The sequence below is a fragment of the Anolis carolinensis genome, chromosome 1 (assembly GCF_035594765.1).
Source record: "Anolis carolinensis isolate JA03-04 chromosome 1, rAnoCar3.1.pri, whole genome shotgun sequence".
Lineage (NCBI taxonomy): Eukaryota > Metazoa > Chordata > Lepidosauria > Squamata > Dactyloidae > Anolis > Anolis carolinensis.
In genome coordinates, this window is record NC_085841.1 from 144,007,514 (window position 1) to 144,030,018 (window position 22,505).

The window sequence follows — 22,505 nt, forward strand, 5'->3', positions numbered from 1 at the left end:
AACATGTTGAAAATGTTCTCAAACTCTAAAATGCATTCCCTGTGAGCACAAAAATGGTCCTTGCCTACCCCTGCTCTAGATGCAACAGAGTGTAAAAAAACCCCTAAAAGTCAAGAGTAGGAAGAAGTCCATTCTTAGGGCCCTTCCACACGGCCCTTTGTCCCAGGATCTGATTCCAGATGATCTACTTTAAACTGTAATATATGAGTTCCCACTGTCAGGTAACCTGGGATAAACAGGTAATCTGGGATCAGATCCTGGGATATAGGGGCAGTGTGGAAGGGCCCTTAGTTTGAGAAAACAAAGGTAAAATTTTTAAAAACTAAGGTATTTTAAACATTTTATACAATGGAGGGTGTGTGAAGCTGCAGCCAGTTTAAAAAGTGGATTACCACTGCTGGAGGCTACCAGAAAAGACAATATATTCACTTTTGTATATCAGAAAAAAAAGGTTAAGATTGAGGAGAGATTAAGCCTTGAAGCCACATGGAGTCCCTGGACCACATTTTGACCATAAGGTTATAAACTATCTGCACTCCATGCAGGACCAAGGATATAAATATTGTTCTCTAGGGTTGATGTGCTCGGTGATGTCTCTGTGTTTTGATTCTACTGCAGCAAGTCTGCACATGCAAGATAAAATAACCTGACCACTCAGGACTCCCCTGAGATGTGTTTGTACACATGGAGCTATGAAATAAATACGGGCTTCCCTTTATTTCACTCTCAGAGGGCTTGCCAATTGGAGCTGGCCCCAGCACAGAAGTGAATTGAAAGCCCTTGCTTAATTCTGCCTAAGTTGAGAGCTCTTGACTGTTGAAGGAACTGCTGTTCTGTGTTCAAGCTTGAAACACTGATTCTTTTGATTCCCTTTGATTCCTACAATATGCAGCGCATGTAGCATGAGCCAGGTTTTGCTGTTCTTACAGAGAGTTTGGATCAATAGTGACTTTCATGCAAATGAACCAGCATAACAGAGTAGACAATAAAATGCAGTGTTTGAAGTTAATTTTTGTTTGCCTGAGATTGTAAGAAGGTTAGGGGGTGTTGCACTCAGTATGACTGTGATCCAAGACAGAGTCTAAATCCACTTCCAAAAATTATATCAATTTATATAAATAGATGCCCTTATACCTCTGATTATTGTAGCTCGTTCTGGCAGTTTTTCTTTGTTGGATGAGGGGACTGCAGTAGTGAAAATGACTGTTTTGAATCTTAGCCAACAACTGCATCATGATGTCATGAACTATATTTTTTTATTTTATGTAGGACTGAATGCTTCTGTCTTCACATGTAAGCTGTACTGCACGCGATACCAATCCCTTTTTCTCTTTTTTAAGCTTTGGGAATTGGTTAATCTTTCAATTTCTGATCCCCGTGTTCAAATGAAAAGTGGGTGCAGAATAGCTTTAGAACAAATATTGCAGCAAAATGTCTCAAATCATATCTTTTTCTCAGAATATCAGATTTTTTGAGACTTAAGGGTGTAATTCTGGGATTAGAGTTGTTGTACTTCTAATTTTGAACATTGTTGTCATAAAAATCTCTTCATAGGAAATCCAAATTCAGTCATACTAATGACAGACGTGTGAAATCAACTTAGTCTTTATGGACTTTTACCACTGGTTTCATTGGTTCTACTCTTGGCATTGCCTTGAGTCATCACCCCACACTGCTATAGAAGATTGTTCTGTTCAAAATACGCTTCACATGCACATATGACCATAACTGATTTTTGATGCTATTGTATTGCATCCTCATTGTATTGTCATCATCATTTATTTATACAGCACCATCACTGTACATGGTGCTTTACTAGAAGGAACGAGAAAAAACAACCCTCTGCCCTCAGGCATTTGCACTTTAATAGTGGAGCTTCCACAGGTTTTTCATCTGCGCTAATGCCGTTATCATTGTCTTGTTTGCTTTCCTAGTTAAACTTTATATATTTTTTTAAAAGCTGCAATAATGCAATTGCCTCATGATGTCATTATAACTTGCCCACCACTGCCCAGATTTTTCATTGTGAGAGACAAAACATGAAGAAAAATGTATCCTGCCATCCACTGCTGCTTTTTATGCATTATTCCTATGAAAAACAAATATGGTTATCACACTAGACCAGTGCTTCCCAACCTTTGGGCCTCCAGGTATTTTGGACTTCAGTTCCCACAGTTCCTAACAACTGGTAAACTGACTGAAGTTTCTGGGAGTTGAAGTCCAAAACACCTGGAGGCCCAAAGGTTGGGAATTACTGCAATAGACAGTTGTTTCAGTTTACCCTGTTCAAAAAAAACAAACAACCCCACACTTCTATACAACAGATTTCAACTCATTTCAATCTCATCACACTTATGCTTTAAGTTAAACATCTAAAAAAGAGTTTCATGAGCACAGAGCATAGAAAGCAGATCAGGAAACACAACTATTCTCCTGGGAAGTCTCCCCCCCCCCCCCCAAGCATTGGAAAACATTTGAGATTATCCTGCTGGAGATTTCCTTGGGGGTCCCAAGGAAAGGCCAAGCAGATCACACCTTGGCCAGTATCCAGTCATCCTGACAATGAAACAAACTGAGGCATTTGCATTTAAGGTCATTATTGACAACTAGCTGCAAAGGAGTCATTAATGGATTATTCCCCTTCCCAAATTCCCAATGAATCTACAGTACACTTGGAGATCCACAATGTCATGTGATAAAATAGAGGCAAAGGTTGGATTAACTATTGCTCTAACAGTATGAAAATATTAGTTGGTAATCACCTTAGTCTGGGAGTGTATCTACAGTGTAGAATGAATGCAGTTTGACACCAGCTGCCATGCTTCAGTGCTATAGACCAGTGGTTCTCAACCTGTGGGTCCCCAGATGTTTTGGCTTTCAACTCCCAGAAATCCTAACAGTTGGTAAGCTGGCTGGGATTTCTGGGAGTTGTAGGCCAAAACATCTGGGGACCCACAGGTTGAGAACCACTGCTTTAGACTCATGGGTATTGTACTTTCACAATACCTTTGGCCTTCTCTGCCAAAGAGTGCTGGTACCTCATTAAATGACAACTCCTAGGATTCCATAGTATTGAGCCATGACAGTTAAAGTGGTGTCCAACTGCATTAATTCTACGGTGTAGAAGCACCTCAAGTTCAGTCTGTGGAATCTAAAAAGAGGTATTTTTGGCAGTTGTCTTCACATCAAAACTGTTGAATGTTACCTGTCTTTACAAAAAAAGAGATTCTACATTGTGGAAGTGGTTTAGAAAAGTATTTGTGATAATTTTTAAAAATAGATTTTAACATTGCAACATGTACCACTGAGCAACATTTTCAAGTCTCTGACATTAAAAAATTTCAGTCAGTGTAAATTAATTTGCACAATTTGCTTTTTTTTCTATAAGTTTTTTATTCTCCCAAAGCTTCTTTCAGGATGGTCTGAAAGCAGTCGAAAGTCTCAAACCTTCAATAGAGAAGCTCTCTACAGACCTACACACAGTGAGTTGCCAGATATCTGTTGTATTAGCTATTTAGTTCTTCTGAAAATGGAAGAAGGGACCTATAAAAGAGGAAACTGTGAGCTAATTCAAAAGAGTCCTAAAGTAATATTTTCTGTTGTCTAAGGCCTCTTCTGCACCGCCACATAAAATTCAAATTAACTGCTTTGAACTGGATTATATGGTTGTGTAAATTTATATAAATTCAAAGTAGATAATGTGGATTATCTGCTTTGATAATCTGGATTATATGGCAGTGTAGAAAGGACCTAACCGTTCTTATTCAGTGTCACTGTTTTGCCATTGTATTATTGAAGGCCTGCCTCTTGTCATAGAACAGTGCACCAATATTTGCACTGCTCTTGATGCTGGTGAGCCAAGTTCTCCTAATCCCAGCAGGTTTCACTTAATTTTAGTGAAATTACACCACCACCCCCAAAGTTGACCTCACTTGTTAGAATTTTATATTACAGTAGAGTCTCACTTATCCAACACTCGTTTATCCAACATTCTGGATTATCCAACGCATTTTTGTAGTCGATGTTTTCAATAAATCGTGATATTTTGGTGCTAAATTCGTAAATACAGTAATTACTACATAACATTATTTCGTATTGAACTACTTTTTCTGTCAAATTTGTTGTATGACATGATGTTTTGTGTGCTTAATTTGTAAAATCATAACCTAATTTGATGTTTAATAGGCTTTTCCTTAATCCCTCCTTATTATCCAACATATTCGCTTATCCAACATTCTGCCGGCCCATTTATGTTGGATAAGTGAGACTCTACTGTACCAACCTCTTTATCAGATGCAAGTAGACAGTGGTCAATTTCATTGTTTGGCTAAACATACAGAGATCATAGAGCAAAGCCAATGGGCACTAGACTGTGGCAGAGGTTAGAGGGGATATTATTACAGTAGAGTTCCGGTTAACCAAGAGTCACATTATCCGAGGCGTGGGGGCTTGGTCAGGCCACGGGGGGAAGGTGCCTCGAGGGAGGGAGGCAGGCTCCAAGGAAGTTCCAAGAAGTTCCAATGGAAGATTTCTCACCTTTGGGGAGCTCAAAGGCTCCCACCAGCTGCTCAGAGGCGGCGGATGGCAGGGCAGGCTCCATGGAGAAGAGGGTGCAGAGCTGCAAGGAGGCCCGGGAGGAAGCTGCCGTCTGGAAGTTGCGAAGGAGGAGGAGGCAGCGGAGGGGGAAGCAGAGGCAGCCATGAGCTCGACGGCGGCAGCTTCCTCTTGGGCCTCCTATGAGTGAGAGGGGCGGGGTAAAAGTGATGTAAATAAATTTCCACTTTCCCTTGGTAAGGAAACCCTGATTTCTTAACACTATTTAAGAGAACAACAGTGTTGCCTCTTCATCTGTCCACGCTCATGCATTTTGTTATATCTCCATTCCAGATAAAGCAAGTGCAGGATGAAGAAAGAAAGCAATTAATTCAACTTAGGGATATTTTAAAATCTGCTCTTCAAGTTGATCAGAAAGAGGTGAGCATGTAAGGTGATTTAACATACTTTTCTGATTCTGTGGAAACATTTACAATTTTATTGACTGCATGAAATAGTGCTTTTGTAGGAATAAGCGTTTGGTGAAATTATATTACAAAACAGATTTTCTGCCAGGCTTTCTGTCCCACCCTTTTTCTCTGTCTCTATCTCACTGAAGCATTTTAGTACAGATTCTGCAACTGCTGTTTTTTCAATTATCAAGGGAGAGTCAAAATACCACGTTTTGCATATATGTGATAGCTTTTGGAAAATTTCCCAGAAAATGGAACAAGTGAAAAACAGTTCTTTGTAGGTTGATGTTTTACTGGTTTTTCAAGGACAAATGCTCTGCGGTAGGTCCTGTATCAGCTTTGGACAATTAGACAAATGGCACATACAAACAAATGAAAATCAAAGAGCTATTCTTTAAAAGTCTGTGCAATACATCCTATAAATCATGATGGTGGAACTGGCCCTTGTTTTCTTTTCTAATTGGAGGGACAACCTGGTGACCACAAGCAAGACGTAAAGCATTTTGAACTCTTTATCTAACATATTTCATCACTTAATAGTTGTACTCCCCCCCCTTTATTGTGAAAAAGAGGGGAGCAACTATTATGCAATGGTACGTAACTATTACTCCCTTTTGAGTAGTTTTTCAGTATGTAATAGTCCCATTAAGGAACACATCAAAATGGCTTTCAAATGACCGAGCTTAAACGTAAATCCTTAGTGTTTATCAAAGGGGGGAAGAAGAAGGTAGGGAGACAAAAAGTGTGTCTTTGTGGAGGTATAAATGTAATGGTGCCTAGTGTTGATGAAAATGAATAGTATTTGAGTCCAGAATCTGTTCTGTGGTACCATGGTTACTATTCAAATAAGCACCGAAAAGCATGCTTTCAGATTTATGTCCTTTTGGGATGCTAATATATAAATAGCTTGTTGCTGTATGTCTCTGAGATGCTCTCTGATATGCTTCTTTTCTGCACTGCAATTGATTTTCTCTTCTTCCTAAAATGCGCTTGCCTTTTGTGACCCGAAGTCTAGGAGAGTAAGTCCTTTGAATATTTTAACAGTATATTACATTGTTGTCATGTGCTTTTCAAGTAACTGGGGTTCTGTGTGTAAAGAAACAGTTCGCCAGATTATCCCAATTGTAATTGGCAACTCACAAGGATGTATATTTTACTTGGATGAACTAAATGCAAACAAAACTATTATTATAAGAGATAGCGGTTTTGATTCTTTTTCATGCTGCTGCTTATATAGCCAATAGTCACAAGAGGAAAATATCAGCGAACTGGGGTGGGACAACACAAGGTTTACAGAAGTACCCCTCTCCCCCCCCCCCCCCGACACATACCAAAATAAAACTTTCCAGGAAAAATGAGGGAAAGGAAAATGGATTGGAATATTCTGGAATCCTAATTAGAGTATTCTGTGACTCTTCTTCAAAAACCCATTATTTACTGAAATGCAGTTGCTTGTTTTTGTCAGCTTAAGACTCCCATGGTCTTTCATTGTGTTTTGTATTACAGTCTATACAAATGTGTGAGAGATCTGTTTGTATGTAGAGTACCTGCAATATATGTTTCCTCTGCTCCATATTTATCATTTAAACTCTGAAGCACAAAAATTATTCCCATACAATTCCTTTCAAAAGTATTCACTTTTGATTTTTGTCAAGCTTTGTTGTGTTACATTGAAATGAATTAAACTGACGTGATTACTACTTGATATATGCAAGATACTCACCATTGTGGAGGTGCAAAATGTTTTTGTTGTGGTATAAAATATATTAAGTAAATAAAAACAAACTGGTCTTGTTTGCTGCATAAATATAATTTTTTGCTGTGCCTCATGTTAATATCTGATGCCATCCACTGCTTCCAGAAGTCACAGAAAGAGTGGAGTGGAGCTCACCTGTGCACAGTTCCAGCCCAACTTGGTTTCAGGTTAAATACATTTATTTCTGGAATTACCCATTGTTTGTTATAACATTTATCCACACAAGCTGCTTCATAAAGATCAATAACTATGCCGTCACACCCAGGCACCTTTTAAAGCTTTAAGATGTGCTTCTTCCTTTGCCCAGGTGAACTGCGGGGGCCTTACTTAGAAGCTCTGGAAATCCCAGTAACCAAAGGCAAAATTTTATTTTCACAAAGTCCTTGGCAGACTTGGCAGTCTGCAAGGGACTTGTGATGAGGGCTGAGATGAACTTTGCATCAAGACAACAATCCAAGTAACACTGGAATGCTTTAAAATCAAGAACCTGATTGTCTTAGGATAGCCCAGCCAAAGCCCAGATCTCAGTCCAATTAAGCATCTATGGCAAGACATGCAAGTAACTCTTCAGCAACTATCCCCATTCGTTCTGATACAGCCGCAGCACTTTTGTTGAGAAAAGTGGGCAAAAGCTTCAGGATACATGTGTACAATGCCAATAGAGACATATACAAGAAGATACTGTAGTTGCTGAAAAATGTGTTTCTACTACCGTGTTTCCTCGAAAATAAAACGGTGTCTTATATTAATTTTTGCTCCCAAAGATGTGCTAGGTCTTATTTTCAGGGGATGTCTTATTTTTCCATGAAGAAGAATTCACATTTATTGTTGAACAAAAAAAGAGAGAACATTTATTATATACTGTACAGTAGTTGTCATCACAAACCAGCATAATCTTATCAAGAATTTCCTGTTACTACCATTATTTCCATGTACAACAATCTATGGTACATACATTTATCGATCCTGCATGCTCTGGTGTTCTGTTTGGCGGGCATGCTTCCAAACAAAATCTTTGCTAGGTCTTACTTTTGGGGGAGGCCTTATATTTAGCAATTCAGCAAAACCTCTACTAGGTCTTATTTTCTGGGGATGTCTTATTTTAGGGGGAAACAGGGTATGTATTGACTAAGACAACGAGGGATTGCTTTATGTAATCAACAAGTGCCAGTTTGTTTTTATTTACTTAGGTTTTACACCACAATAAAACTGTTGTTTATGTTCCCCGTGTTGAACATCTTGTACATTAACGTTAGCAATAACAATTAAATTCATTTTAGTTCCATGGTACAATGCTGCAAAGTGTGAAGAAAGTTTCTGCAAAGCACTCTTAAGACTGGATCTACACTGCCATAGTTTCAGAATGCAGATTAATTGCTTTGAACAGGATTACATTAGTCTACACTACCATATAATCCAAGTCAATACAGTCCTGAATCGTATGTGAAGAAAACCTTTACAAGGGAGATATATTATATTTGAAGAGATGTAAACATTTATTCATAAAACATTAAAAGAACATGGATTTTAAATAGTTTGATTTTATGTGCTGTAGATGTAATTCTATGGTTATTAATAGTAGGAGCAGAAGAAAGAGGTGGATGAGTTCACAGGGCACAGTGTTCTGTAATCAAACCTAATTCTCAATGTTTGTAGGATTCTCAGCTCCGCCAAAGTACAACCTATAGTTTACATCAACCTCAGGGAAACAAGGAGCATGGCACTGAAAGAGATGGCAGCCTCTATAAGAAAAGTGATGGGTATGTATAATACTGTTATGTTAGAGGGGAAAGGTGTTAGTTTCTTCTGTTATAAGTTACACCAAATTTATATTATTTTGTTGTCTTTTTTATGAAAAAAAATTCCAGAATCAGAAAAGTGTGGCAGAAGAGGAAGTGCACCGTTAAAAATGGTTTCCTTACAATTTCCCATGGTACAGTAAGTATTTGTTTATAGTACACAGCTTGTTACTAATACCAAAAGCCAAATTGGGATACAGTTGTATTTATAGCTGTGGAACTGACTTAATCTTTTATAAAACATATTTGGTGAAATGACTGCAACTTAGAAGAAAAAGAAAAAACCTTGGCAGAATTGCTATGAGAAATAAATACTCTTGATCTGCCTGCCCACTCAACTGCTCCTGTGTCTGATGATGAATTATGAAAACAAGCAAATATTTGACTTATGCTGATAAAAATATTGAAGCACTCTTCTGTGCAGATAACTGAGGAGACTGTAAGTAACATGCTGTAAGGCATGTGTGTTTTTAGAAATTGTAGCCTCATGATTAGAAGGATTCCTTTCAGTATTGTATTTCTTTTATAAATATTTAGTCGCAACTGGAATAAAAGCTGTGAATTTAAGCTTTCTGATTAAGAAAGGGGGAATTTCTGTATAATAATACAGTTTTATCACAGTCTGTAGACCCACCATAAACAAACAGTTGTTAATAAAATCTCCAATGTCAGGAGAAGTACATTTTCCAGGATTAAAATACATGGTTTCAATTAATACCCCTATCCGAGGTTAGTTTCTTTCTCAGCCTTGTTGCCATTGTGAGGAATTTTGCCACTATGAGGGTCACCCTGTGGCACTTGTCCTCTTAAAGATATCTAACAATCCCCTGTGAGGGATGGCTGGGCATGCGGGACACCATTGGATATAAAAATTGACTACGTTGCACCGTGTGATACTGTGCACTGCAATAAAATGTGTTCTATTGTTTCTACTTCATTTCCCTCACAGGGGCATAGTCTTTGGGGTTAAGGAATTCCAGACAGTTTGCCTCTTAGCAGCTCTGAAGGAAATACATTTAATCTGTATGGGAAAACGGAAACTGAAATCCAGTCTCTGACTAACACTGTCTGAATTTTTAGCACTGATATCAGCATGGAGTTTGGCTTGGACAAATGTTCGACACGGGCATTGAAGAAGGGAAAAATCATTGAAAGTGAGGGCATAAATATGCCTAATGGCCAAACAATAAAGTGTCACCAGCCAGAGGCCTATAAATATCTGGGCATATTACAGCTGGACAACATCAAGCATGAACATGTGAAGACTGTGGTCAGTAAAGAATACACACAAAGGGTCAGAAAAATTCTCAAAAGCAAGCTCAATGGAGGCAATACCATCAAGGCCATAAACACCTGGGCCATACCTGTCATAAGATATACTGCTGGCATTATAAATTGGACACAGGCGGAACTGGACAACTTGGACAGAAAAACAAGAAAACTCATGACCATTCATCATTCACTGCACCCTCGCAGTGATGTTGACCGGCTATATCTGCCTAGAAGATCAGGGGGCAGAGGACTCTTACAAGTAAAACAAGCAGTCAAAGAAGAAGAACATGCCCTGGCAGAATATGTAAAGCAAAGTGAAGAACCTGCTTTGATTGAAGTCAAAAATCAGAAACTCCTCAAAGCACAGCAGACAAAAAACCAATACAAGAAAACCGCACTACAAACTAGAGCTGACAGCTGGCACAACAAAACATTGCATGGAAAGTTCCTTGACAAAATTGAAGGAAAAGCTGATAAGGAGAAGACCTGGCTATGGCTCACGAATGGGACCCTGAAGAAGGAGACAAAAGGCCTGATCCTTGCAGCCCAGGAGCAAGCCATCAGGACAAATGCAATTACGGCCAAGATCGAAAAATCAGCTGTTGACCCAAAATGCAGACTGTGCAAGGAAACCGACGAAACCATTGATCATATCCTCAGCTGCTGTAAGAAAATCGCACAGACAGACTACAAACAGAGGCACAACTATGTGGCCCAAATGATTCATTGGAACTTATGTCTCAAGTACCACCTCCCAGCAGCAAAGAACTGGTGGGATCACAAACCTGCAAAAGTATTGGAAAATGAGCATGCAAAGATACTGTAGGACTTCCGAATCCAGACTGACAAAGTTCTGGAACACAACACACCAGACATCACAGTTGTGGAAAAGAAAAAGGTTTGGATCCTTGATGTTGCCATCCCAGGTGACAGTCACATTGACGAAAAACAACAGAAAAAACTATCAAGACCTCAAGATTGAACTTGAAACCAGTGCAGGTGGTCCCGGTGGTGATGGGCACACTGGGTGCCGTGGCAAAAGATCTCAGCCGGCATTTGGAAACAATAGACTTTGACAAAATTACAATCTATCAAAAGGCCACCCTACTGGGATCTGCACGTATCATCCGAAAATACATCACACAGTCCTAGACACTTGGGAAGTGTTCGACTTGTGATTTTTTGAAACGAAATCCAGCATATCTATCTTGTTTGCTGTGTCATACAATAAAATAATAATAATAATAATAATAATAATAATAATAATAATAATAATACAGTATTACCATCCTCTTACCCATCTATCCCTCATTAAAACAGGTGATAAAACTCTAGTAAAACACATACAAGATACATAGAGTTAAAATACAAGTTAAAATTCACTGATGAAATACAGATTAAAATTGACTGGGTAGGCCTGCTGTAAGAGATCAGTCTTTAATTGTACCTAGATGTTCCTGTAATTAGTCTGGCTACACTTGATTTTAGCCAAAAGGCTGAGAAGCGAGAAGCTATGGTATTTTGAACTAATTTAAGTTTCTGAACTTGGTACAAAGGTAGCCCAATGTAAACTGCATTACAGAAGTCCAACCTTGAAGTTATCAGCACTATATGATTGTTAATGAAATAAAACAAAATCTCTCTTTGATATTGGGCTATATTGTTCAATTAATTGAATGGGGAGTGATTTAAAATCATATGTCCCATTGATTGAAACATGCACATAGCTAAACAAAACCTTTATTTCCAAAATCCTTCTACCTTCCTATATGCCACTTCCTCAACTGAATGCTTGGTGTGTTAGGATAACAGCTGTGAAAATTCATCTCTGGTTCTTTCTGCATACCTACAAGGACAATGAAAAGATCATTTACTTGCAAATTAAGGGCCTCCAAGCAAATCCTGGTATTGTTCAGACCATCTTTCTCAATGACATGGAAACAATACCTCTGATGTTTCATAGTATCAATGTTCATAAGTTACAGTTATAGATCTAGAATGTATTGTACTACCATATTTATGTTACCATGCCTGTACTCCCACTAGCTATTTCTATGCTTCCACAGAAGATAAGGCTAAATCCAACATTTAGTGATATATTTCCACTCGTTCTTCCTTCCCCCCCCCCCCCCGAGAATTAGTAACTTTTCGCTCTCCTTTATACCAAACTGTGTGATATAAGATCACAGAACATAGATTTTAATATGTTCTAATGTTACATTCAGTTATGATTTTAAACCATATCATTTAAGGAATGATTGCGTAACTAATTCAGGGAAATGATTATACTAAAAGGCTGTAGTGTGTATAATTTCTAATCCAGTTTGAAATGTTTCATTTTAAATGACCCTAAATCTGTATGATATTCCGCTCTAGAACAGATCCATTGAATAGATTGAATTTATATGGATTTTGGCTTAACGTCAGCATTTCATTTCATGGGCTCACTCTAGATGGAATGTGTCATTGAATTTAGGTCTATAAATCTTCTTACCTTCTTTTGACAATGAAGATGGAAATGTTAAGCAGAGAAATGCCTTCTTTTGCATTGATTGATACCAAACATAGCAGAAGGATCTTATTATGGCTTGTTTTGTTTATGGACATCCAGCTTCTCTACCTTTCCTGTATATTTGTGCTTGAATTCCATATTGGAATAAAAAAAACAATTGATCTTATTTTTATTTTCAAGGCAGCTTTCTTTAATTTCCCCTTTGCCTGTAGTTCATTCTGGCTCAGAATGTTTGATTGTGAACAAACTGCAAGTCTGCACATTCTGTCTCCTTTCTTCTCTTCCTACATGTGAATTTGAGATAGAAAGAATATTTGAAAATATTCAAAAATAGTAGAAAAATGTGTCACTTGAGTGTCAAGAGACTAATGGGAAGCTTAAGATAATAAGAATTTTCACAGTCTGTGACTTTTTAGTGCAAACTTTGCACATGTATTTTCTGTTCAGGAAACAGAGAAAAGAAAGTGTTATTTCCTGTGCAAAAAAATATTCTGAGATTTGTGGGGGGGGAGTGTGAATTTTGCAAAGAATAGATTTAGGCAGACTTGTTGCAGACTGTCACGACCCAGGCTGCAGAGCACCAATAACCATACACAGAGGCCAGAATCTATCTAATATCTTTATTGAAGGAATATATAAAGTTAATAAAAACGAGTGTAGAAAATAGTTCAGAATTAGACCTTTCAGGAAAGGTCAGAATTAGTCCAAAAAAGCAATGTCCAATAAGAAATATTAAGGTCCAAAGTTGTAATCCAATAACCGAAACACTCACTTTGCCAAGCAAAGTGAGGGGAGATGACAAGGTCCTTTAGTCCATGAAACTTGAGCGAGGCTAGGAAATAACTTGATACTTGAAACAAGGCTTGAACGTGGAACAAGGTAACTAAGAACAAGAACAAGGTCCGTGGAATAACTTGATAAATCCGTGGAACAAGGCAAGGATTGATCCTGGGAAACAAGGCAAAGTCCGTAGATAAACAAGGCTGGGAAGCAAGGCGAAGGCTGGATAGCAAGGCAAGGCTTGAGCAGGAGCGAGGCTTGAATCGGAGCGCGCTGTCCAGACACAACTCGCTCCGAAGGCTGACGAATTGACTCCGCGAAGTTACTACGCGGGTAAAACACCTAAATAGAGTCTAGCTTTCCCGCCGAAGCAGTTCTCTGGGAATCAGAACCGAAAGCTAACTCTGAGACCAGATGTGAGACTCCCCAAAGATTCTCACGAGAAGCAGTCTTAATTGGCCACATTCTTAGCTGCAATCCTCGCACTCCTGCGCGAAGCTGAATCCAAACTTCTCTGTTGTTTACAAAACTCCCGGCGCAAGAATACGGGAGAAGTAGGCTCTGGGCTTGTTTGACATACTTCTGGGAGACAACTTTCTTGCAGGTGCAAGGTTCCCAGATCTGCCTGGGAAAGATCTGGCTGAGAGGAATCCAGTTCAGACTGGAAAGGTAAAAAACCCAAGTTTTCATCTTCATCAGGAATTACAATGTCCTGAGCAGGACTACAAGGCCCATGGGTCATCACACTATCCCCCTCCTCAAGGCCCCTCCCAAACTGGGGCCCTCTCCCCGAGGCGCGAGGTCGTGGTTTGGTGGGATAGGTCTGATGAAAGCGACGGGTTAGATCAGGAGCATGGACTGTGGAGGCGTCTTCCCAAGAGCGTTCCTCAGGGCCAAAACCCACCCAGTCAATGAGATATTGTAGGCGGCGGCGGTGAAAGCGAGAATCCAAAATGTCCTCAACCTCGAACTCCTCCTCCCCATTCATCAAAACAGGAGGGGGGGCCGGTTGGTCTGTATCAGGTCGCACACCATCCGCCGGAAGGAGCAGGGAACGGTGAAACACTGGGTGAATGCGCATTGAACGCGGAAGTTGGAGTTTGAAAGTCACGGGGTTTAATTGCGCCACCACTGGATAGGGACCAATGAAACGGGCATCTAACTTCCGGCAAGGGCGGTGGGAGGGCAGAAAGCGAGTGGACAGGAAAACCCGATCTCCTACCTTGATTTCGGGGCCCGGCTGGCGATGTTTGTCAGCGTGGCGTTTATAGTCCTCCTTGGCTTGATCCAGTTGCTGGAGCAAAAGTTGTTGCACCGCTGTGAGTTCCTGCAGCCAATCCTCTGCTGCGGGAACCTCTGAAGTTTCAATGACAGGGGGGAAGAAACGTGGATGGAAGCCGTAGTTTGCAAAGAACGGCGTTTCTTTTGTAGAAGCTTGAACTCCATTGTTGTAGGCAAACTCAGACAGTGGTAACAGAGAAGCCCAATTGTCCTGTTGATAGTTTACATAACAGCGAAGATACTGCTCCAAAGTGGCATTGGTGCGCTCCGTTTGCCCATCTGTTTGGGGATGATGAGCTGAAGATAAGCGAGAGTCTATGCCCAATAGTTTTTGTAGTGCCTTCCAAAAACGAGAGGTGAATTGAGATCCACGGTCTGTGACTAAACTCTTGGGCAATCCATGTAGTCTGAAAACATGTTGAAGAAATAGATCCGCAGTTTCCTTGGCCGTGGGGAGGCCTTCGCAGGGAATGAAATGGGCTAACTTGGTGAATAGGTCCACCACCACTAAGATCGTGGTGAATCCACAGGAAGGTGGTAGGTCAGTGATGAAATCCGCGGAAATTATTTCCCATGGGCGAGATGGGGTAGGAAGGGGGTGTAAAAGCCCTGAGGGCTTCTCCCTTCGTATCTTGGAGCGCTGGCATACTGGGCAGGTGTTGACATATTTTTCCACATCCTTGCGGATCTTGGGCCACCAAAAATCCCTTAGGATCAAATGCATAGTTTTAAATAGTCCGAAGTGTCCTGCTGGTTTGCAGTCATGACACAGACGAAGCGCTTTTTCCCTGCCCGGTCCGGGTGGGATATAAACATGATTTCTATAGCAGAGCAGCCCATCTTTAAGCGAAAAGGGGAAATGCAGACCTTGGCGAAGTTGGTCCTGCGCCCAGGCATCTGCTTGCTGACTAGCCCTGATTTCTTGAGCCCAGATGGGTCCTGGAGTAGGGGAAGTTGAACCAATGGGAATGGATTTGGTGTTCCCCACCGTGAGCGTGGCAAAGTTCTCAGGTTGTAGCAGTTGGGATTCAAAGGTCTCCTTGCGTCCTGCAGCGTATTCCGGTTTACGTGACAGGGCGTCTGCTTGCTTGGTTTGGGCTGGGGTCACATAATGGATCTGGAAGTTGAAACGTTCAAAGAATAAAGCCCAACGTTGCTGCCTCTGATTTAGTTTGCGGGCAGTTCTTAGATGTTCTAGATTACGATGATCAGTGTGGACTTCAATGGGAAATTTGGCCCCTTCTAGCCAATGTCTCCAAGTTTCAAAGGCTGCCTTTATGGCCAGTAGTTCTTTTTCCCAAATGGTGTAATTCCTCTCTGGTGTGGTTAGTTGACGAGAATAAAAGGCACAGGGGTGGAGGTGATCTCCCACCGGTTGTAAGAGTACAGCCCCAATTGCCACATCAGAGGCGTCCGCTTGCACCACAAAAGGGGTTCCAGGATTTGGGTGCTGTAGAATTGGCTGGGAGGTGAATAGTTTCTTTAGTTGCTGGAACCCTTTCTCTGCTTGATCAGTCCAGCGGAAAGGCTGCTTTCCACGGATGCAGCTAGTGATGGGGTCGGACCAGCGGGCAAAATCTGGAATGAACTTGCGGTAGTAGTTCGCGAACCCCAAGAAACGCTGCACCTCTTTCTTGTTAGTTGGCGCCCGCCATTCCAATACTGCTGAAACTTTGGCTGGATCCATGGAAAGCCCTAGAGGCGAGATGCGGTAACCAAGGAAATCTACCTCTTGTAGATCAAAAGCGCATTTTTCCAGCTTGGCATAAAGTCCATGATCCCGCAATCGTTGTAACACCATTTTGACGTGGTTCTCATGTTCTGATTGTGATCTGGAAAACACCAAAAAATCGTCCAGGTAGATTATCAAGAACCTGTCTAGATAGTCCTGAAAAATGTCATTGACAAAATGCTGGAACGTTGCGGGGGCTCCGCATAAACCGAAATTCATAACTCGGGACTCAAATAATCCGAATTTGGTCTGGAAGGCGGTCTTCCACTCGTCCCCTTCCCTGATGCGAACTAAGTTGTAAGCCCCCCGAAGATCCAACTTGGTGTAAACCTTGGCTCCTCGAAGCCGATCCAGTAGATCCGAGATTAAGGGCAGGGGATAGCTGTTCCGCTTGGTGATATTGTTCAATGCTCTGTAGTCCACCACCAAGCGTAGTTCCCCTGACTTCTTCTTCACAAACATCACTGGGGAGGCGGCTGGGGATTGAGAGGGTCTGATGAATCCCTTGCGAAGGTTTGTCTCTAGGAATTCCCTGAGAGCTTCTTGCTCTGGTTCAGTCAGGGAGTAGAGATGCCCTCGCGGGATCGGGGGCCCCTCCACCAAGTCAATGGCACAGTCATAAGGTCTATGTGGGGGTAATTTTTCGGCTTCTTTCTCATTGAATACATCCCAATACTCGGAGTACTTCTTTGGCAAGGTGATGATGGGCTCGGTGTCTGTGGCATGGCATACCTTGGCTACGAGGCAATGGTTTTGGCAATACGGTGAAGCAAACTGCAGTTCTCTGTTGGACCAGGAGATGTTAGGGTCGTGGAGAGTCAGCCATGGAATTCCCAAAATCACAGGGAAATGGGGGACCTCGGTAACAAAGAAGGAAATCTCTTCCATATGTTCCCTTATCCACATCCTGGTGGGTTCCGACCACTGACTTACGGGGCCCGTCTTGAGGGGACGGCCGTCTATGGCTTGCACCACACGGGCATTCTTGAAATCATGATATTGTAATCCCAGAGAGTCGGCATACTCTCTATCGATGAAATTGTTGGTAGCTCCAGAGTCTATCATGGCGTGGATCATGACGGGTCCCCTTTTTGCTGACCATAATGTGACCACGAGAAGGAACAGGACCCCGGTTGGCGGCTCTTGGATGGATTTTTTGACCGGGTTGGCGAGCCTCTCTACACCCGGTCGTTGGCTTCCCCCGCCGGCTGTGTGCCAGTCGGCTCAGACGCCTTCGTCTCCGTGGAGGACGCCGCCGCAAGACGGGCGGCAGGCTTCCCTTTGGCTGGGCACTCTCTGGCGAAGTGGCCCCCGTTCCCGCAGTACCAGCAGAGGTTTAAGCGTTGACGACGGGCCTTCTCGGCGGCATCTAGTCTGGGACGCACATTGCCCAACTGCATCGGCACCTCCTCGCCTCCTCTGGGGTATGGGGTTGGCGGTGGGGGTCTCCACACCGGACGTGGCTGAACGCTGGCGGGAGCGGGGGGTTTTGCCCCGGCTCTACTGCCCTGGCCTCGAACCCACTGTCTCCTGTTGGCAATCATGACTTCAGCCCGTAAACATTGATCAATGAGTGCCTCGAGGGTCTGGGGAGGATCCACCTTGGAGATTTCTTCCAGCATTTCAATGTTGAGACCCTCCCGGAATTGTCCCCTGAGGGCTACATCGTTCCAGCCGGTGTTGTGGGCCAGCACTCGGAACTCGGCTATATACTGAGACATAGGTCTGTCTCCTTGGAAAAGGCGACGGAGTTTGTGACCGGCTGCCTCCAAATTGTCCTCGATTCCCCAAGTCTCCTTGAGGTGGTCCAAGAAGTGTTGCGCTGATCTTAGGTGTGGAGAGACTTGGTCGAACAGTGCCGTCGCCCAGCTGGCCGCTGGCCCGTCTAGAAGACTGTAAACCCATGCCACTTTGATGTCTTCTTGGGAAAACTCGGCAGCACGGGCCTCCAGATAAGCTTGACATTGGCGACGGAAGACATGAACCTTAGAAGCTTCTCCAGTAAACTTGGTTGGCAACGCCATGGCCGGAAGACGAACTCCGCGTTCCTTCAAACCCCTTATTTCTCCATCCTGTGCATTGAGCTTATCACGGATTCGGTCCACCTCTTCCTTGTCGATGGTGTAGGTAATCGGCTGGCCGCTCGGCCCAGGTACGACTCCGGTAGACATTCTGGCCGAGGTTAATTGGTGCTTAGGGTGGCGGAGTCAAACTGTCACGACCCAGGCTGCAGAGCACCAATAACCATACACAGAGGCCAGAATCTATCTAATATCTTTATTGAAGGAATATATAAAGTTAATAAAAACGAGTGTAGAAAATAGTTCAGAATTAGACCTTTCAGGAAAGGTCAGAATTAGTCCAAAAAAGCAATGTCCAATAAGAAATATTAAGGTCCAAAGTTGTAATCCAATAACCGAAACACTCACTTTGCCAAGCAAAGTGAGGGGAGATGACAAGGTCCTTTAGTCCATGAAACTTGAGCGAGGCTAGGAAATAACTTGATACTTGAAACAAGGCTTGAACGTGGAACAAGGTAACTAAGAACAAGAACAAGGTCCGTGGAATAACTTGATAAATCCGTGGAACAAGGCAAGGATTGATCCTGGGAAACAAGGCAAAGTCCGTAGATAAACAAGGCTGGGAAGCAAGGCGAAGGCTGGATAGCAAGGCAAGGCTTGAGCAGGAGCGAGGCTTGAATCGGAGCGTGCTGTCCAGACACAACTCGCTCCGAAGGCTGACGAATTGACTCCGCGAAGTTACTACGCGGGTAAAACACCTAAATAGAGTCTAGCTTTCCCGCCGAAGCAGTTCTCTGGGAATCAGAACCGAAAGCTAACTCTGAGACCAGATGTGAGACTCCCCAAAGATTCTCACGAGAAGCAGTCTTAATTGGCCACATTCTTAGCTGCAATCCTCGCACTCCTGCGCGAAGCTGAATCCAAACTTCTCTGTTGTTTACAAAACTCCCGGCGCAAGAATACGGGAGAAGTAGGCTCTGGGCTTGTTTGACATACTTCTGGGAGACAACTTTCTTGCAGGTGCAAGGTTCCCAGATCTGCCTGGGAAAGATCTGGCTGAGAGGAATCCAGTTCAGACTGGAAAGGTAAAAAACCCAAGTTTTCATCTTCATCAGGAATTACAATGTCCTGAGCAGGACTACAAGGCCCATGGGTCATCACACAGACAAGCCAGTGACTTCTGTTTTCTGATTGCTCCAGCTAAACAAATCACAGACTTCACAGACTGTTATTTTTCTTTTACGATCCCAATATGATACTATATGACATTCTGAAGTCCGCCCCCCCCCCCCAAGAATCCACATAAACAAACTTATAAAAGCCCCACAGTGAAATCTTTCTCTGGCTTGATGGGACAAAAACAAGTCAGAATGCAAACTGCTGTTGCATTGCATTGTGGATTGATGATGATAAATGGAAGCTCTTACGTGTGCCTGCAATCCAGAGTCACCAGCAGAACAATAACATGCCACTCAGGTTATCAGAACAAAAACATAGGAACTTTACTGATTCTAAGAGATCAAAAAACAGTAGTATTTACAATGGTCCTTACAGAAGTCCACAGTCATAAACACTTACAGAAGTCCACAGTCATAAACAGTCATTTCTCAGTCCACAAATCTGCTTCAGAGAAGAATACAGTCCTGGTTCTTCACCCTCTTTTCTCAGCAGCAAATAGGTATCAAAATAGCAAGTCCTTTCTGAATACACTGCTGTCTTCACCAGCAGTACTCAGTCAGCACAGAAAAACTTGTCCAAACTGATTCTGCAGTAGCAGAACCGAAACTGTATCAAATCAATCCCCAGGTCTTTACAGGCTCAGCCAATCGGCACACACAGCACAGTTCCTTTGCAAAAACCATGACACATTGGATCTCCATGAGGAATGGACCATATAACCCTGGCTTTCAGTGCAGTTCAAATATACTCACCATAGTCCATGAAATATACTTCTAGGTGCATTGGTATAGAAGAACGTTAAAAAAGGTGAAGCACAGAGATCAGGTTTACTAAAGAGGTTAAAGTCAACAAAAAAGGTGTTTTGGGTTGGGTTTTTTTTCGTGTCAGGAGCAACCGGAGTTGCTTCTGGAGTGAGAGAATTGGCCATCTGCAAGGACGTTGCCCAGGGAATGCCCGGATGTTTTTTGATGTTTTTACCATCCTTGTGGGAGGCTTCTCTCATGTCCCCGCATGGAGCTGGAGCTGATAGAGGTTTTGGGTTAAAGAAGAACAAATGACAATGAAATGGTAGGGCTACTGTGTGGGGAAAAATGGCAAATCCTTACAGGAATCAAAGAAAAGGCAGAACTACTGTACTCAACACCTACTTTGCGGCAGTCTTCTCTGAAATCTGATCTTTCCTGTTGGGTTTTGTGTAAATATTGTTAGATGTGTGCTTTCCAAACATTCTTGGGGTTGCCATCTTTAAGGTAGGAATAGGAAGAATTCGTATCTAGCACATGCTATTAAAACGGCTGCATAGGGTGTTAGGCCTGACTTTCTTCTTAGTTCCTCATAGGAAGGAGGGAGCAAGCTTTTTTTCTGCTGCTCTGGAGCCTAGGACGAGGAACAACGGCTTCAGACTATAGGAAAGGAGATTCCTGAATATTAGAAAGAACTTCCTCACTGTGAGGGCTGTTCAGCAGTGGAACTCTCTGCCCTGGAGTGTAGTGGGGACTCCTTCTTTGGAGGCTTTTAAGCAGAGGCTTGGATAGCCATCTGTTGGGGGTGCTTTGAATGCGATTTTCCTGCTTCTTAGCAGGGGGTTGGACTGGATGGCCCACAAGGTCTCTTCCAACTCTAGGATTCTATGATTCATGCAGTTCTTTTTTTGCCTACTGTTTCTAAATTGTCAGAGGGTGAGAAGTACCTCAGAGTTCAACCTCAATGATTCTAGTCATATTTGAAGCATCACAACTAAGACTGGATCTACATTGCCCTATATCTCAGGATCTGGTCCCAGATTATGTGCTTTGAACTGGAATATAGGATTCTCCACTGCTTTGTAATCTGGGATTAAAAGATACTCTGGGATCAAATCCTGGGATATTGAGCAGTGTAGAAGGGGCCTGAAAGGACACCGTTTTTCTTTAAGGCGAGATAGAGCATAAACCTCTGAATCACCTCTTAAAGTACACCATTTAAAATGATGGGTGCACAAAATGATAACTTTATACCAGTGTTTTGTAGGTAACAATTCCACCCCCTTTCCTCTTTGCAGCTCATCTTTTAGACACGTTAGACAGTCAGGATTTTCATCTGAAGTTAGTAACACTTTTCAATTTTAGTTCCTGTTTTTCCACTTCCCAATTAAGTGTGTTTATCAGACATGGGAATTTCCTGCAGCTGCAAGTTCTGTTCATGCTCCAGGTACCAGAAGTTGCTTTTCAAGCCTTCTTTCTTTCTCATATGTGTACTGAGCATTGAGCATGATCATGGTGGCACATTGCCCAGAATCACTTTCTTGGATTAGTTACCTCTGGCTGGTGGCGCTTTCTGGCTAGACCTCAGCCAAACAGGCTTGAGTGGCTCTTATAGGGGTTATACTTTCACGCTTCATCCTCCTTTTGCTTTGAGTCTTGGAATTGAACATGCTCCTTCATTATTTTAGGCACCTTGATGCAGTCATTCACAATTGAAGGTGGTAATAGTAAAACCACCGGGATGTGGTTCTTGTCTTTTACATTGCCTTTCTATCAAGGTTTTTGCAATGGTGACTGTTTATAGAGCTGTGCTAGGGTTCACACCTCACACTAGATATATTCGCATTGCCATGACTACTTTGTGCAGGGCACACAACCAATCAAGGCAAACATGTTTATTATTGTTGCAAGTGTGGAGGCCTAGGTCAAATTAATTTTTTAATTCTTGTACCTGGATCTTGAAGTATGTCTGATGTGAGGCTCCTCCTTTTTGACCTTTCTCAATCAGTTCCCTGTAGTGTGCTAATCTATTTCCAATTTCCCTTGGAAGGAAAATTGTTGTTTTCTTCTTCCTTAACTCAAACATTAGATTTTGCTGTTTGTGTGGCAGAATTAGGTTGCTCTGAAACGTGTGGTTATTTATGCCACTCTTAGTCCTGCCTTCTTTCTCTCCTTTTTAAGCATCTTGTCTTTGCAGAATTGTACAAGTGGCTACAAATGCGTTTTTATCACAACAGCATTTGTAATTTTTTAACCATATGCCGGGTATGGTTAAATTATACAAAAGCACAGCCCTGTCCCAGTTTTTCTTTATGTACTATAATATGATACTCAGTGGTCTAAAATCAGTTGTCAGACTCAACTAGAGTAGCTGCACTAAATCAGTGGAATTTTCGCAAGTTTTGACAAGCCATTCAGCCATTG

At 42.1% G+C, this 22,505-nt stretch overlaps 1 protein-coding gene across 6 annotated transcripts in view; it reads left to right on the forward strand.

The window, feature by feature from the left end:
* asap2 (ArfGAP with SH3 domain, ankyrin repeat and PH domain 2) overlaps positions 1-22,505 on the forward strand; it is a 148,950-nt gene that overhangs the window by 84,325 nt on the left and 42,120 nt on the right. For all 6 annotated transcript variants that reach the window (XM_062983549.1, XM_016996639.2, XM_008117675.3 and 3 more), the window contains 4 exons: positions 3,407-3,482; positions 4,888-4,974; positions 8,419-8,522; positions 8,631-8,700. In XM_062983549.1, coding sequence (XP_062839619.1) covers positions 3,407-3,482; positions 4,888-4,974; positions 8,419-8,522; positions 8,631-8,700 — 337 coding nt within the window. The remainder of the gene's footprint in view (positions 1-3,406; positions 3,483-4,887; positions 4,975-8,418; positions 8,523-8,630; positions 8,701-22,505) is intronic.